Source organism: Amphiura filiformis, chromosome 3 (assembly GCF_039555335.1).
Source record: "Amphiura filiformis chromosome 3, Afil_fr2py, whole genome shotgun sequence".
Classification (NCBI taxonomy): domain Eukaryota; kingdom Metazoa; phylum Echinodermata; class Ophiuroidea; order Amphilepidida; family Amphiuridae; genus Amphiura; species Amphiura filiformis.
In genome coordinates, this window is record NC_092630.1 from 59,825,692 (window position 1) to 59,842,554 (window position 16,863).

At 34.8% G+C, this 16,863-nt stretch overlaps 1 protein-coding gene across 1 annotated transcript in view; it reads left to right on the plus strand.

Annotated features, from left to right (window-relative positions):
- The window catches only part of LOC140147372 (partitioning defective 3 homolog), a 138,211-nt gene that overhangs the window by 101,058 nt on the left and 20,290 nt on the right, over window positions 1-16,863 (plus strand). Inside the window, exons 19-20 of the mRNA XM_072169149.1 lie at window positions 10,038-10,124; window positions 15,746-15,976. Of these exons, the coding sequence (XP_072025250.1) occupies window positions 10,038-10,124; window positions 15,746-15,976 (318 nt within the window). The remainder of the gene's footprint in view (window positions 1-10,037; window positions 10,125-15,745; window positions 15,977-16,863) is intronic.

Genomic DNA, 16,863 nt, shown 5'->3' on the forward strand with positions numbered 1-16,863 from the left:
TTATTAACACGACGGTATATCCTTTCACTGGATATGGATAGTTTTATTGTCACTGCTCACTAAGTCAACATCTGATTTTGCTTTGCACACGAATGAGGATAGGTGATCATTTGTTGAATATGGTTTGAATTGAAGGCAATATAGACAGTCATTTGGAAATACTTTGTTTTAGATATTCCCACCAATTTCTCCCACCATGTGTATTAATCATCATTTCGATGGAAATACTTCTGATGCCAGCAACTTGAAGGAACATCTGTGATTTGAATTTCGTATTGATCATAAGAAAGCTTGTTTATTTAACAGAGTGAAAAGGGATTTCTCTTGTTGTGAATATACAGTTTCAGAATGTCATCTAACCACATTGGATTAATATCTTGTTTTGTCATAATGTTACATGGGTCAGGAAGTGAGTAAAATAGCATAGCAATGACTACAGAGTTGCCACAGTTTTCTGTGCAGTGAATGTTACCTCTCTCACTGTCTCTCCTCGACGATGAGAGGACGATGAGCTTGAAAGGTAGCAATGGATACAGTGGATACAGCGGTGGTTCGTCCAGTTCTGTGTGTCTACGTATGAAGCCTTACATGAGACATGAGGGATCTACAAGTTACTTGTATTTCTTGCGGAGCATGGGGTTAGGAAGAGAAATCCAGTGTGTCATGCTGTTTGTACTCAAAAGAAGCACATGTAGGTATACTGTTTTGAAGTTGATCAAAGTAATCTGAAACAGGCTTCCTATTGAGGCTTTAAAAATGTGCGTCTGTGTGGATGTAAGTTTGCTGATAAGGTTAAGAAGAAATTTGGTAAGCTTTTTGGTCATGAAATCTGGTTAAAAACTTAGCATTGGGAGTTGATCAATGTTGAGTGTAAAATATTTTGCATCCAAGTGAACCTATCAAACAATCATTAGAAGGGGGAAAAGCATAGTTTGCACTATGCAGTGTGGCCCATCGGTTAAGGTCTTTTGACTCTGGTGCAAGTGGTTCAATTCCCAATGGAGGTGAATATCAAAAATTTATTCTGCTCTCTCCATTACTGCACTGTGGGGCAGATACAGTGAATGGGCAATTCCATTTGAAATCTAAACTCCACCTGTGGAAGATTCAAGAAATATCTTCCACAGGGGAATTATAAATTTCAAATAGAATGAACACATTAAGCAGCTCCATTTGAATTTCATTATACCCTCTGAGAAAGATTCAACCTGAATCTTCCACTGAATGAGAGTGAGTTTCAAATGGAGCTGCTAATGTGTTATTCCATCTGAAAATTCATGCTCCCTCTGTGAAAGATATTTCCAAAATCTTCCACAGGGGAGTGTGGATTTTAAATGAAATAGCACAACGACGGAGATCTTGCAGTCAGTTCCGATCAGGGTAATGCCTGTCTGTCTGTACACCATACCCTGGGCATCATGCATTGAATGATTGACACAGGTTAAACAAGAAATCAGAAAAACAAAGAAGCACTCGGAAGTAATCCAGATGATGTATAATGAACACACAACATATGAAAAGAATGATGAATAGTACATGCCCTTGATTTGTATCAGTGAAGGTCTTGTATTTTCATAAAATTTCATGTTTAATTGGATTTTAAAGAAACTTGGTGAACAATACACAATCTAATATTATCTTTTAGTTGCTTCAGGATTTGTACTTTATTTGAAGTAATTCTGTGATGATATTGAAGAAATGAACAGATCCATCTTTTTAACCCTGATTGGCCAAAAAGAAGTTTTCATTATCGATTGGACCAATCAGCAATGTAATTGACCAATCAGTGGCAATGTTAGATTTAAGTTGAATTGAATCCAAGCTTACGACTTTCATATGACTGTTAATACTGTAATCATCATCGTCTCATCTCAGTAAATGTCAATTGAAATTGTAAATTGTTCAGATCTAAGTAAGACAGGTAGTTTTCTAATTCCAATGCTGAAATTAACAAAGTGCATTGGTGGCTACAGTATTTGCCAGAATAATACTCTGTGGTATTTGCAGAAATAGTATTCATTATTTATTTTTATTTTTAGACTAGAGGCAGTGGAAAAAGTCCAAAAAGTTAGATGCACTTGCAGATGCAAAACAATTTTTTAATTAAATTATATTCATATACATAGAAAAACCAAGTACTTTAATCTCCTGGCTTTTATACATGTGTACTCAAGGGCTCTGAACCACAATATTGACATAACTCCCAACAATTTTATTCAGGCAGTAGACACACCTGATTCAAAATTGCTATCAGAAATTTTGCAGCGATTGATTATTTTAATTCTATTTTGTAGTGATTGCTGATTTATTATTTAATATTTTTATTTGGATATCTTGTAGTAATAACCCAAATTTATTGTAACAGTAAAGTAATGACAGCATTTTTATTTTTGTAAACTGATGTAACTGTTTTGATCCAATCATTTGTTATTTATTAGGTTTTGTAATTGCTGATTGTTCCATCCTTCCTTCTTCTGCCTTTCTTTCTTATTTCATCTTTTTTCTTCCTTCCTTCTTCCACCTTCATTTCTAAGTCTAGAAATATGATTCTGAATTTAATTTTTTTTTAAAGAAAGCAATTCCTGCATAGAGCGCCAGCCATTAATGCTATTTACGATTGTCACTTCCAATGCCTTTCAGCGTCATTACATTTATTTTTAATGTGGAAGATGATTCATGGGAAAAGTATTAAATTTTGACATATACCACCCATTTTTTATGAATCAGTCATAGAAATTGAATTGTTCCTAATTATTTCAAAGCATTGATACTTGACAATGCTTTTAAATGTGCCTATGGTTGAATGAAAGAAGCGTATCCGTATTGTAGAGTGAGACAAATGATAAGTGCGGGAGTAAATTCATACAGACTGGAAGAATTTGTATTGATCGTCCTTCATGTGTTGTTAACTCAAAATGAACAATATGGCCACCCGTATTTTCAAATGCCTTTGAGGGTTGGGGTGTGTGTAATCGTTGGAAAACGCCTTTCAGAACGCACTGAAATCTAATCTAATTGTAACATCATCCGAGCTGCACAATTAATCTACACCGAAAAGTGCGTTCCAACAATTACGCCCTCCCCAGTGGTTTTTCTGGCTTTTTTACAGACTTTTTTCTTCCCTCAATGAGATTATAGTGCCTGTGTAGTAGAGAGTGTATGTGTACGAGGGGGTATCAAAAAGTTTTAGAAATTGGCCAGAAGTGAAAGAGCTATATCAATGAAATTTTATATGTGCAATCACTGGTCCTTAATGTACACTATGGTGCAAAAATGGTCTCATAAGAATGTTTACTTTTTTTACAGGCGACGCTAGATGCTAATAACCCGCTGCCCCAGTTACTGCGCATAAAACTGCAAGATTGAGAAAATTGAGGCAAGCAGCATTATTAAGATCCTGCATTTGAAGGGTTGCAGTGCCTAGAAAATCGATGATGAAATGAAAGTTATCTTCGGTGGTGATTGTGATATTGTCACTGTTGCTTTTTGGAAAATGAATTTTTATTTCATCACAGATTTTGTGGGCAATGTAACCCTTAAATGGAACTTTATCATGCTACATGCCTCAATTTTCTCCATTTTGCTGGTTATGCGATTACATAGGCAGGTACTGACATCTAGCGCCTGTAAAAAAAAGTAAACATTCTTATGAGACCATTTTTGCATCATAGTGTGCATAAGGACCAGTGATTGCACTGACAAAATTTCATTGATATAGCTCTTTCACTTCTGGGCGATTTCTAAAACTTTTTGATACCCCTCGTATACCCAAGCAGAACTTACTGTACATGTGTTTGTAACATGATTCGCACCTTCCACTCTATATTCAATTGAGCTTGTTGCATGACCTAAAATTGTTGATATGAGCTGTACTATGAATATAAATAATTACAGGTGTGTCCATTTTAGAAAATGTGAAGTGGAGTTACGGCTTCTGTCCAAGATGGCAGCTAGCTAATCTAAAACATAGGCACTCTCTATTAGTAACAGTTTGGTAGCCCTACTTTTATTTTGGCGAAGTATTTTACAACCGCAATCACCAATATATACCCAATTGCTGCTTCAAATTTTCAGATGCTTGCTCAAAGGTTACATGAAAGGGCTTATATCATTCCCTTACTAATGTACTTCATTTAGTTTAAGCATTGTACTTTATATCAAGAGGGAAACCAAAATTGGCACACTTTTATGTACACAAGGTGTTTGGCTCTGTGGATACTATGTAATAAAAGACCAAATGGTGATAGTACACTATGAATGGACAGATAGAAATGAGAAATGTGAAAAGGGAAAAATAATTTGATATCAAACATTTTCCAGTGAATAGAGTATCGCACAAAAGATTGATAACAATGAGTAAAATTGTACTCCCAAAGGAAGTGACCATTGCTAATTTACTTATCAGTCAAGGGATGGTTTCTGGCATGGCCTCTGTGCTTTATTCACAGACACTTAGTTGGCCAGGCACATGCAATGGTGGGCTAATTTCTGTTTTGATTAGGTTATGGATTCTTTTTTTTATGTTTTCAAAAAGAAGCAAATCCAATGGACATTGTGAGACACCACAAGGGAAGATGAAAGTACACAATGGGAGGAAAAATGGAACAAGTAGAAATGAAATTACAGTGAGAATGAATAGCTGAATAGCACTATTATTAAATTAAGAATGATTAGATGAGAAGTCACATGCATACAGATATTGTCAGATTGACACAGTATGAAAGCTGTTTGGTCTATATTCAAATGCAAAAAGTTTGTGCAAATTAGTGTTATTAGCCACCCCTGTTCACACAACATTAGTTCTGTCAGCTATCTATTTGATAGATATTGTTTAGGGTACTGCTTGGCTGCTATCTTCAGAAGATAGCTAATTAAATTCAGGTCATGGTGATACTTCTGTCTACTTTAGATATAATTCCTTTCAGTTGTTATGTTGCCATCTACTGATGATCGGTATACCCAATGATCGTAAGTGAGGGTATTCCGTGAAACTATTAGTAACGGTTGCCTTACCAGAGGTCTATTGTTTTCTTTTTACTAAATGTGACATGCATCAGTTTAATCTACTGCAGATAGCTTAAATTTAGGTGATATAGTTTCGACTTTCTATGTAAGATTATAATTCATATCATATACATAATTCATATCAGTTAGTGTTAATGCTGCTATCTACTGAAGATAGCTTACATTCAGGTACTATTTTTCAGCTTTCTACTTACGATATAATTTATATCAGTTGGTGTTAATGCTGCTACCTGCTGAGGAAAGCTTTAGTTCAGGTGATATAGATTTGGCTTTCTACTTATGATTATAATTCATGTTAGTAGTAATGCTGCTATCTACTGAAGGTAGCTTAAATTCAGGTAATATTTATTTGGCTTTCCAATACTTTCATAATTCATACTGTTAGTGGTGCTGCTATCTACTGAAGTTAGCTTAAATACAGGTAATATAAATTCAGCTTTCTTCTTCAGATATAATTTATATCGGTTGGTGTTAATGCTGCTATCTACTTAGATAGCTTAAATTCAAGTAATGTATTATTTGACTTACTTCAGATTATAATTCATATCAGTTAGTGATAATGCTGCCATCTACCAAAGAAAGCTTAAATGCAGGTAATATAGATTTGGCTTTCATCTTAAGATTATAATTCATATCAGTTAGTGATAATGTTGCTATCTACCGAAGATAGAATACAGATTTGGCTTTCTACTATTTACATAATTCATACTTAGTGGTAATGCTGCTATCTACTGAAGATAGCTTAAATTCAGGTAATATAGATTTGGCTTACATAATTCATACCAGTTAGTAATGCTGCTATCTTCTGAAGATAGCTTTAATTTGACTGGTAATATAGATTTGTATCATTCAGCCAGTGGTAATGTTGCTAGCTAATTATGAATGTCATTGATAAGATTGTTGCTATAGGCTAAAGGTTTTCTGCAATGTTATTATCTACCGAAAATAGCTTGCATTGGATCGTGGTAATGTTGCCATCTACTAAAAGTAACCGTTCATATTTTGTGTCGAAAATAAGCTATGCAAAAATGGAAATCTTCATGCTTAACGCAACTACCATACAAATAAATACACGCTAATGTTTTATTTTACGCTTAGGGCTAAACATGTATGAAAACTCAATTTGTGATTTTAAGAACAAGTGAAGATGGCCAAAAGCAGCAAAGCATGAACAATTACTTTGTAGCAGGCCTACTTTTTAATGGTAGCACTAAAGATAATTACAACTGACGTTATTAAGCATAAGTATGGTGGTGATGCCATCATCTGGTTGGTTATTCAGTGTTTTAATGTGCCTGTGCATGATGAAAAAGCTGGAGGTGAAGGGCGGTTCCATCTGGTTGGAGCTAGCTTCTATTGTTTTAAACAATGAACATGGTTCAACTGCCGGTAACCACCAGGTCAACCGGTGGTTGAGTTTTGATTTCATCCCTAGGTGATTGTGCCCTTTATTTCAGTAAGATGAGGGTTAAGTGACCAGTCATGATCACATTCACAGACATAGATGGTGATGCTTACAGTCTAGTGCAACATTTTTGTGTGTCTCCAAAGCGACAATCCTGGCAAAAAATGATTGATGAAATTGAAAATGAAATTGATTGCTACACCAAAGCGTACATTTACCAACATATTCCACACTCCGTTATTGAAAATATGTTAATATGGACAGCAGCATCGCTATTTCTACATTTGTCTGCCGACATTGAAAAATTCTGAAATGGAGGGAAGGGGAGAGAGTGTGTATGCTGATTGTGCATTTTCAACTATTGTGCAAAGATTGTGTGGTATAATGACACACTTAGCTCTGGTGAATGAAGATGTGGCAACAAATTTGCACCATGATTGCAGGTTACTCATTGCTATCAATTTGGATGGATGTTCTAGTTGTTATTTTTATAAACATTGATGCAAACTTACAAAGATATTTTTAACAGGATTTGACAGGAACATGATACTTCATAGTTAGCCCCACATTTGTCCCTATCCGATTTCCCACTTGTTGTCACACATTGATGAAATGTCAGTGACGCACATCATGTAATGTACTTGAAGGTTATTAAAACAGCAATGTAACAAACTTCTTTGACATGAAATCTTGAAGAACGCCATGTGTAAACATATTCAGCTGTTCCGTGACCGATAATACTTTGATGCGATGTGATTACTCAGTAAATGTCAGTTGAAATTGCTGTGAAAATTTCCACCCACGTCGCAGATCTATGAAGCATACTTGTAGTGTTTGCTGGCTGTCTCAATACAAGTATCGGCTGCATCTTCAATCATTGTCAATAATGTGCCAAACAGCCTAGATTTTCAAAGAACTGTTTCTAATTGATTACCTGTTTGTTTCAAGGCTGACTCTAGGAGTGTTTGAAGAGTTTGTCCCCTGGACTTGTTGGATGTAAAACGATGATATAACTTTGGAAGTTACATGTTTGGAATGGAATATTGTTATCACTCTGAGGCAGTAGGTCATAATTTTGACACAATGAGAATAAGATTTGGAACACTAACTTTTACCAAAATTGGCTAAAATTTAGAAGAAAAAAACCTCATTCTGTAGAGTGAATAATACTTCAGTTATTAAACAACTTAACAAACAGTGTGGATTTTATGTATCAGTAAAAATGTGCAAAAAGTATCATTACACTTATTAATTTCTTCTGCAATTGCCCCTTATTTATTTTTGTATGCAGTTACATCCTTACAAATTGAAAATGTTATTTGGTCAAACAAGCATATGCCATTAGAAAGTAAAACTCTTTTAAATTTGTACTATTTTGTTGGATGAATTTGTTAGTATTAGTGTATTATGACAAACTGTTGAATATATTCATTTTAAGCCTTTTGCAAATAAGATTGATAGCATAACATGATTGCTGCCTGGAAATTAGTAATAAATAGTGGAAACTGAAGAGATGATCTATGTGCAACATGAACAGTTGGTAATACTTTATGGTAATATACCATTTACAACTTCACTTGCATAGTTTCTATGACAACTTTGAAAATGCAGGGACTGAGTTATAGTCATGATGCTGCTGACAGTGGTGCAGTCGGAAAGCCTGGTTCAATATATATGTGTGTAGTAATGAACTGGTGTAATATTAACAAGTGTATTTCTTTAGTATGAAAGTTAATCTTGAGAAAATACTGGCTCATTCATGAAATTTGTATGTGGTTTAGCCAGTTGGAAAAGTTTGCATGGTCATAAGACTAGACAGACACACCAAGGTTTAGTTGGCCAATTTCTTGTTTCCGTTTTGTAGGCTTTATGTGAACAACTTGCGTGTTGAATTTTGCAGAGTATACAAATGATGAAGCAGTTAATATTTTGAATCACAAGTGTCTTTTAGAAAAAGATAAATTTAGTGATAAAAGAAAAACACTAAAAAATGCAGCAAACAATGAACACAATTCTTGTCATAAAAACCTGGCAAGTGGTGTCTTGATAGTGGCAACTCAAAAGCATTGAATTAGGCATGCACCACTTATTGTATTATATTTTCAATATGTTTTGGTTGTATTTACTGTTCATCTCATTCAAGTCTATGTGAAGGGTTCATATAATAATAATAATAATGATCACAATAACAGCAACAACAAGAAGGCACATATCCACTCAATTAAGCGTGCTCAAGGCACTATACCCCACACATACAGTCTTCTAAATTATGTATATGTTTAGGAGTAAGATATTAATTATATAAATGCTTCTTCACTATTAATCCTTAAATATAAAATATTTGCATATTTGAGGTAAGGCGATAAGTTGCTTTTACATGCCACAAAACATATCTATTACACATATTATAATGCAATGTACAACAGTATATTTGTGCTTATTTATACAGTTACTTTAAATAGTACATTTGTTATTTGTCAATATATGCTTTTGTTAACACTTTGTGAACAGCTCTAATGATGTGAAAAAACAAGTTCAAATATCATCTAATAAAGTACATAATATTAACAAAATAAACCGCTCTACTAAAATAAACTAATTATATACATTTCAGTAATTACAAATTCTTGTTGCCATGAAATGCAGCTGAACCATTATTATCATCTCAGACAGGATTGAAATTAAGCAGTAAAATATTTCTTTATTGCTAGTTACCAATGGCAACAAAACCAGTTTTTGCATTGGAATTAAGTATCATTATGACTGTTACACTATTGAATATCTTGATTGCTTTTGAAATGTATAAATTTTGGTGGGTGGTGGATTAACATATTTGCCAGTTTTATCTTTCAATCTGATAAATTGTGATAGAAAAAAAAATGTGTCATTGCCTTTCTCATTTATTTCATTAGCAAAATATTTTATTTTTTAGACACAATTAACTAATTGACTCCTAGTAATTGCTGTTGTCCACATTATTGTATGCCTACTAAAGGTTCTCCTTAAATTAAATGCCCCATTTCAATCAAGAGAGTGTGTATATAGTATTAGTAGTAGACAAATGCAATTGGAAGCGATTAATCCTGTCAATGCAATAAATTGTGATGTGATCAAGCAAGACGAGCTATTTGACGTTAAAATCAATTTTAGAATACTGCCAAAAGAAATGTCTTATATTTCTAGTGTGCGTTTTTTTCTCAGAGTCTATAAAAGTATTTAAATTCTCTTATGTTAACAAGGAAAAGTAAAAATATAAAAGACACTTTCTTATTTTCCACACTTTTGACAATTCTGAATAGTTATGTGGTAATTTAGTTGTTTCAATCTATACATCAGATCCTAAAGGTGTAAAATATTTTCGAACACTTTGAAATTTACTGTTCTGAAGTTATCTGTGAAGAGCGTGAAATAGAAATTTCCTGCAATAGTGTAATGAATTTAGTATTCAAGTAAGTTTGCTTGATTACATCACAAATTTGTTGTAGTTTTGCTTGAATACATCACAGATTTGATGTAGTTCTAATCAAGTAGTGCCAGCCAGTCAGTCAGTCAGTCATCCCTTACTAACCATTTGCTCCAATTTGTTGTATATTTTGTTTCTTGTCAGATGTTGCAGCTAGTACAGGCAGCTTGGTCAAATCCACCTCATCAGAGAATGTTGTTATGAGTACTAATTTGTCTTCCATCAAAGATTGTAAGTCATCTAGTGTGCCTTTAATCTTTAACACCTTCTTTCTGAGACCTAATAGATAATCTTGAATGTTTTTCTTTTTTCCTGTAACCTAATACCTAAGCTAAAACATTTCAAAAGTTTTAGATATTGAACTATTCAAGTAAACTATTAAGTATCTACCCCCATGTAGTTAGTTCAAGCTAGATCGATAACTTTGCTCCATTATGCCAGTCACAATTTTATCAGTACCTCTGTATTTAGACAAAAACATCAATTGAAGCCAGAATTTCCTGGCTATGCCACCGATTGTACTGTGCAGTTATTACACAGTTAACAGCATACCGTGAACCTCTATGCACTGACATTTCGCTCTTGAAAGCATAGACTTTTGTGGTAAGACTAAGATATACGAGGGGGTATCAAAAAGTTTTAGAAATTGCCCAGAAGTGAAAGAGCTATATCAATGAAATTTTGTCAGTGCAATCACTTGTCTTTATGTACATTATGGTCCAAAAATGGTCTCATAAGTATGTTTACTTTTTTTACAGGTGGCACTAGATGCCAATAACCTGCTGCCCCAGTTACTGTGCATAAACTGCAAGATTGAGAAAATTGAGGCAAGCAACATTATTAAGATCCTGCTTTTGAAGGGTTGCAGTGCCTAGAAAATTGATGATGAAATGAAAGTTATCTTCGGTGGTGATTGTGATATGTCACTGTCACTTTTTGGAAAAGGAATTTTTATTTCATCACAGATTTTCTGGGCACTGTAACCCTTAAAATGGAACTTAATCATGCTGCATGCCTCAATTTTCTCCATTTTGCTGGTTATGTGGTTACATAGGCAGGTAGTGACATCTAGCTCCTGTCAAAAAAAGTAAACATACTTATGAGACCATTTTTGCACCATAGTGTACATAAGGACCAGTGATTGCACTGACAAAATTTCATTGATATAGCTCTTTCACTTCTGGGCGATTTCTAAAACTTTTTGATACCCCCTCGTAAACCATGGACCTGGTATTACACCTACGAAGTTGGAGCCACGTTTGTCTTTGAAAACAAACGCGTACACACACAAACAAACACGCACCCCACACGCTCATGAATGTCCATCACTACATTTTTGAGGACAATATGTATAGATGAGAATGATACGTAATTTAAAATGTCCTTGGAATAAATGTGTGGTTTGATAAGCACACAATAGCATCTATAAATTTACTAAATTTCCAGCATATGAAGCTACCTAAATGATATGACATTGTTAATAACGAATTGTATTTCCATAAATATATTCCCAGAAAATATTCCCAGAAATATAAAACACATCATGTGGGAGCCCTTTATTCGCAATAAATGGGTTGAGCACCATAACACATTCTATGCAAAGCAGTACGCTTGGTCACGCATATGCATTATTCAGTGTCAATTGCACATACGCGCTCCACCATAGTTTAGGAATACAGAGAACATTCTTTAACCATGTGACTTGGGGATGATTTGAAGTGAGCTCCACTTGAGATGAGTCTGGTATTTATTCCTAGCTAATGTGAAATGAGACACATGTAGCAGCCGACAAGTGAATCGTTTTGATATGGATGTCCACATTTTCTCTTTAATTTGCACTATTTTGTGGTAATAGAATAGAAAGGGTGTAGCATTATCCTTTACACCCATTATGTCCTTTGGCAGTAACAGTGTTTAAAAAGTGGGTGAGGCACATTATTTTCATTTTTACTGCCTCAGACACATTATTTGGGTGTGAAGGATACTGCATTACCCTTTATTTCTTAGATTAAAAATGCTCTAATTTCTTGTACATTTATGGAGGGAAGGAGGGAGTATTTGTTTCTTAACACACAATATCACAGTTAAATTCAGTCTCCATGGTTACTCCATGTACACATGTTGGGAGAGAAATTCCTTTTCTACAAGATGTTGGGAGAGAAAGTCCTTTACCTTGTAGAATTTGTATTAGTTGGCTCATGGAATAACATTCAATTCAATGTTGTTAACATTTTTATTAATTTCCTCTGATTAGATACTATATTAGATACCATTATGCTGTGTGACTTTGATGTATTGCTGTTATTTCTTACCAAATTGTTTAAGCATGTTTAATGCTCTAGCTGATTATGATCATTTGCTTTATAATCATGCGGTGAAGTAAAAATATATATGCTTTGTAAGGAATGCTTACTCATGTCACATGTTGCATTAATACATCAAACAGGAGGATAATTGAAGGAGGAACATTGTGAATCAATCAATATCATTTTGCAAATTTTCTTTATTCCTTACCCTGCAAAGCTACAGTATACAGGAAATCCCATCAAAATTGCTGGTTTTACTGGTCTTTATAAAGATAAAATGATTTTTTTTCTGTGCTAAAAGCAATGTTACTATGATTGTACTATGAAAGAATCACAAATAACTGCCTCACGTTTCCCGATCTGTAACTCCATTTGAAATCGACACCCTGAGTCAGTGAGTGCGTATTTACACTTTAAATCTAGTCAGTGAGAGCGTAATGCAAGCACGATGCACGTATACAGCGAGGTACGCTTATAAAGGCAATTCGCGTAAACCAGACGTTTAAAATGCAAGCTGAACAGTCATCACATTTATTTACGTTTTTTGGTTTTGGCAACAATTAAAATGCTTAAAAACAGAAATTATTGTGCGTCCAGTGTCATCTTCACCCAGTATGATGATAATTTTCCGTACCATACCTCTACTTCACCTAATAACTAATAGTATTGGCTTGGCAAGAAAAAGCTTTGCATGCTAAGGAGTGTCAGTTTTTGTAGCATATCATGCCACAAGAAAGGTTGAAGACCTTTGATCATTACAGAAGTCAGGGACTAAATGACACTTTTGTGAAGGAAGGAAATTCAATGCAATTTTAGAATATAAGCTTGTGATTAAGATGATGAAATTGATGAATTTATACCTTAAGGGGGTACTACACCCCTGCCCAATGTTAAGCCTATTTTTCCCTTTTTCTCAAAAATTATAGCGCACATGGGAGAAGTAAGATATGTATATTGTAGGGGCAAGGACTACAACTATTGTACTGGAAATTTTATTTCAGCACAGACAACAGTTGTGGAGTTACAGTCAAAAATGAGGGAAAACCAGTATTTGATTAATAAATCAACAACTACTTGCTTTGAGTTGCTGAATATTCAGTGCAGTAGTTGTAGTCCTTGCCCCTATAATATACATATCTTACTTGTCACCAATGTGTTATAGTTTTTGAGAAAAATGCAAAAAATAGGCACAAAATTGACCAGGGGTGTAGTACCCCCTTAACTGCTGACCTTAATCAATTCCTACATCAAGTTCCATTGTGAATGCATATTGGTATGAAGAGTACACAATGACAAGTCAAGAAGTGAAAACAAAATTAATTATCAGTAGCTTTGATCTTGTGAACACCTGGATCAAAACATGCCCTACATTTTGTGGGTGATTCAAGTTTATTTTAAGCATCATAAATCTGATAGTGATTTTGGTATACAATGAAACTGACTAGAGATTAGATTCTTCTGAATAAAAGCTAATTTTAAATAAAGGCTGGGTCATATTGGTTTATCTAGAGTTGGTCATGCGAAATGAGTTGTTTGTCCGTCTATTGATTTTGAGGATATACAGTCAAAAAATTGCTGAATTTCTGTTGTATTGCATTCTGCAGCCTAGAAATAGTCATATCTCTGGATTGGAAGTCCAATTTTAATAGAATATAACAAACAGCATGTGTACCATATAGCCTGTTCAGTTAGGCGATAATATTAGAAGGGAAAAAATTAAAATTGATTTGATAAGAGATGGCATAGGCGTAGATCCCAGGGGGATGGGTGATAAATCCCCCTCCCCAATATTTTGCCAGGGGGGATTGTCCATACAATCACCCCCCCCTCCTCCCCATGTTGATGCCTGCATAAAGGTTTCTGACCAAATTAACCTCATATTTGGCCATTTTAGCTCCCACAGTGCCAATTTTTTTTGTGCTTCCCACAAATTTATTCCACTTTTGCACCATATTTCACCAGTTTAGCTTCAATACAGCATATTTTTCATGCACAAGGCGCGTTTTTGTACCATTAACTTATTCTGTCGCCAAAAGGTGCTGGATTCATTATACTTCAAGAATTTTTTCCAACCCCATCTCCTCCCAATGTCAAAAGAAATCTACGCCACTTATTTGTCATCATTTAATAACCTCATGAGAACTATCTGCCGAATAATTTCACCACACAAAAAAATTGGGGTGAGTTATTTGCAAAGCTCCATTCTGATTGGTGATTAAAGTGAACATATCATGTAATTGGCCAATCAGAGGCAATGTTAGATCGGCAGGTAGTACTCAGGGGGTTAAAATCAATTTTGAGGACTTCTTTATGTCTTTGTCATAAAAATACACATGTATATGATGCATTTTGGAGGAGTTTCCTGCATATTGTAGCCTTTTGAAAGCAATTTTTTTTTAATTGATATTAAAATTGATTTGATGTCATATGATTCATTCAGCGTGATTGCAATAACGTGCTTGTAACAATACTAAACTTGGGTGTGACTGAAAGTCTTATTTATATTTGCATCATGAACTGAAGTGACCTTACAAATAAAAGCTCGCATGTTTATGCTTGTTATACATCTACATAAAGATGTTATCTTTTCAGCTATGAACCGTAAATCCATAAATCCATAAATGTTCTTCAATTGCAGAATGACATTTTGTAAGGAAATTTGTGATGTGATGAAACAAAATTTTACTCAATATTTTCTGTTAACATTCTTGTAATTATTGTAGATGGGAAATAAGAATTGGTGTTACCGTAACATTCCTGGGATACAGCTATGTGTTTAAGGCTGAAACTTTGAAATTCATATGGATTTGATTTTTTTCTTCTGACCATGATTGAATTTTATTTCAATGGCTTTATTCCCATCACATGTAAAAGCTCCTTAATATGTATATAAAATTTGCATTTTATACCAAGATGAATGAATTGCAGTGAATAGATTGTAAAAGCACCTTATCTTAATATAATTGCATATATCACTTAGCAACTGGCAGTGAATGAATTATGATGACACAAAGTTTTGACACTGAATTATGACAGCAGGTCATGATAGCACAAACGCTTTGGAATCTTATCCCAAAGATAATATTTCGTTCACAACCTCACAGGAAATGAAATGAACTTGATTTTCACATCAAATCGATGCACAGTTCAGGCAGACAACATATTTATTGAGGTATGCTTAATTTAGGTATCTTCCTTGGCAGTCCCTATCAAATTTTTCTGTGATTGATAATCACCAGTTCAGCAGCATTTGTACAATCACTGAAAGTGTTTCATCACCAAGTGGTTTGTCTCTCAAATTTCTGCAACTGCTAGTATAACACCACCATAATGCTGATTTCATACTTTCATGCCGCTTGCCGCATAAACATTACAGACAAACGGACACAATCAAGACTTATGATTGGCTGATACGTCATGTCGCTTGCCGCAGCGGCAAGCAGCATGAAAGTCTGACACGGACATTAGACTGTGGTGCATCCAAATAGTATCATCACATAGCATGAATAACAAATAAAACAAAATATTGTCTTGATATTATTACAGTAACCGAAGAAGAACGTAGAGAAATCGGTCCAGGATTAGGCTTGAAGAAATCCAGCTCTTTGGAAAGTCTTCAGGCTGCAGTTGCAGAGGTTACTACAACCGAAGAGTTTCCAGGCAGACCAAGAGCAAAAGTGGTGCGAGGTCGTGGCTGTAATGAGAGCTTCCGTGCTGCTGTGGATCGGTCGTATGACATGCCTATGAATGGAGACGCACCGACTTCAGAAGAGACAGGTGAGGTGTTCAATGGATAATACGATAGACCAGGGGTCCATTTCACTAAACTTTTTGAACCCTTTGTAATGCTAGTAACCATTCGTAAAGTTACGAATATCCAATACCAGAAGTAACTTTACGAAGGGTCCCTGTAGTAAATGCCTATTACTTACGAAGGGTACCATTCATAGGTATGTCTAGTGTAATGGAACTTACAACTCGTCGTAAGTTACAAATGATTTTGAGACTTATGAAGCTTCGTAAAGTTTAGTGAAATGGACCCCAGGGTTGCACAACTCATTTTTCTGTTGGAGCATTTTATCTAGATTATGATCATGGCCAAACGATTTGCACTGGGGAAAATTGCCACAGGAAAATTGCACATAAATGTCAAATTTTCGTGAGGAAATTGTGGGGAAACATGCATATTTTGCACAGATTTCACAGAAAAAAAAGTGGCTAATTTTGCTCTGGGGTTAGGGGAGAAATTACTTGATTTTATCATTTCAGAAATATAGCAATCAAAGAAAAGAGTTACAGGCATGTAAATGGTTTAGATTAAAACCTAGAACAATTGAGACTTGGGTTTGCATTACCTCTATTCAAAGCTGGCATTCCATTTTATGTCAGCAAAACGGCAGAAAGTAATAAAACCATTATATATTTTACTGAAATGTGGCATTCACTTAATTTATGGAAAAAATCCCGCTTGCATAGAGAAAGACTAATTTTGCTGCATGTCACAGGATCTAGCCCTGGTTATGGCTGGCTGGCTGCACTTTTCATGCATATGATTTTGAATATAAAGATAACTATTGATTTTTCCCCAAGGTTATAATGAATGTTTGAAGTTATAAAATAAAATAGTGCAAATGCTTGAGCTCTGCCTGCCGAAAATATGTATG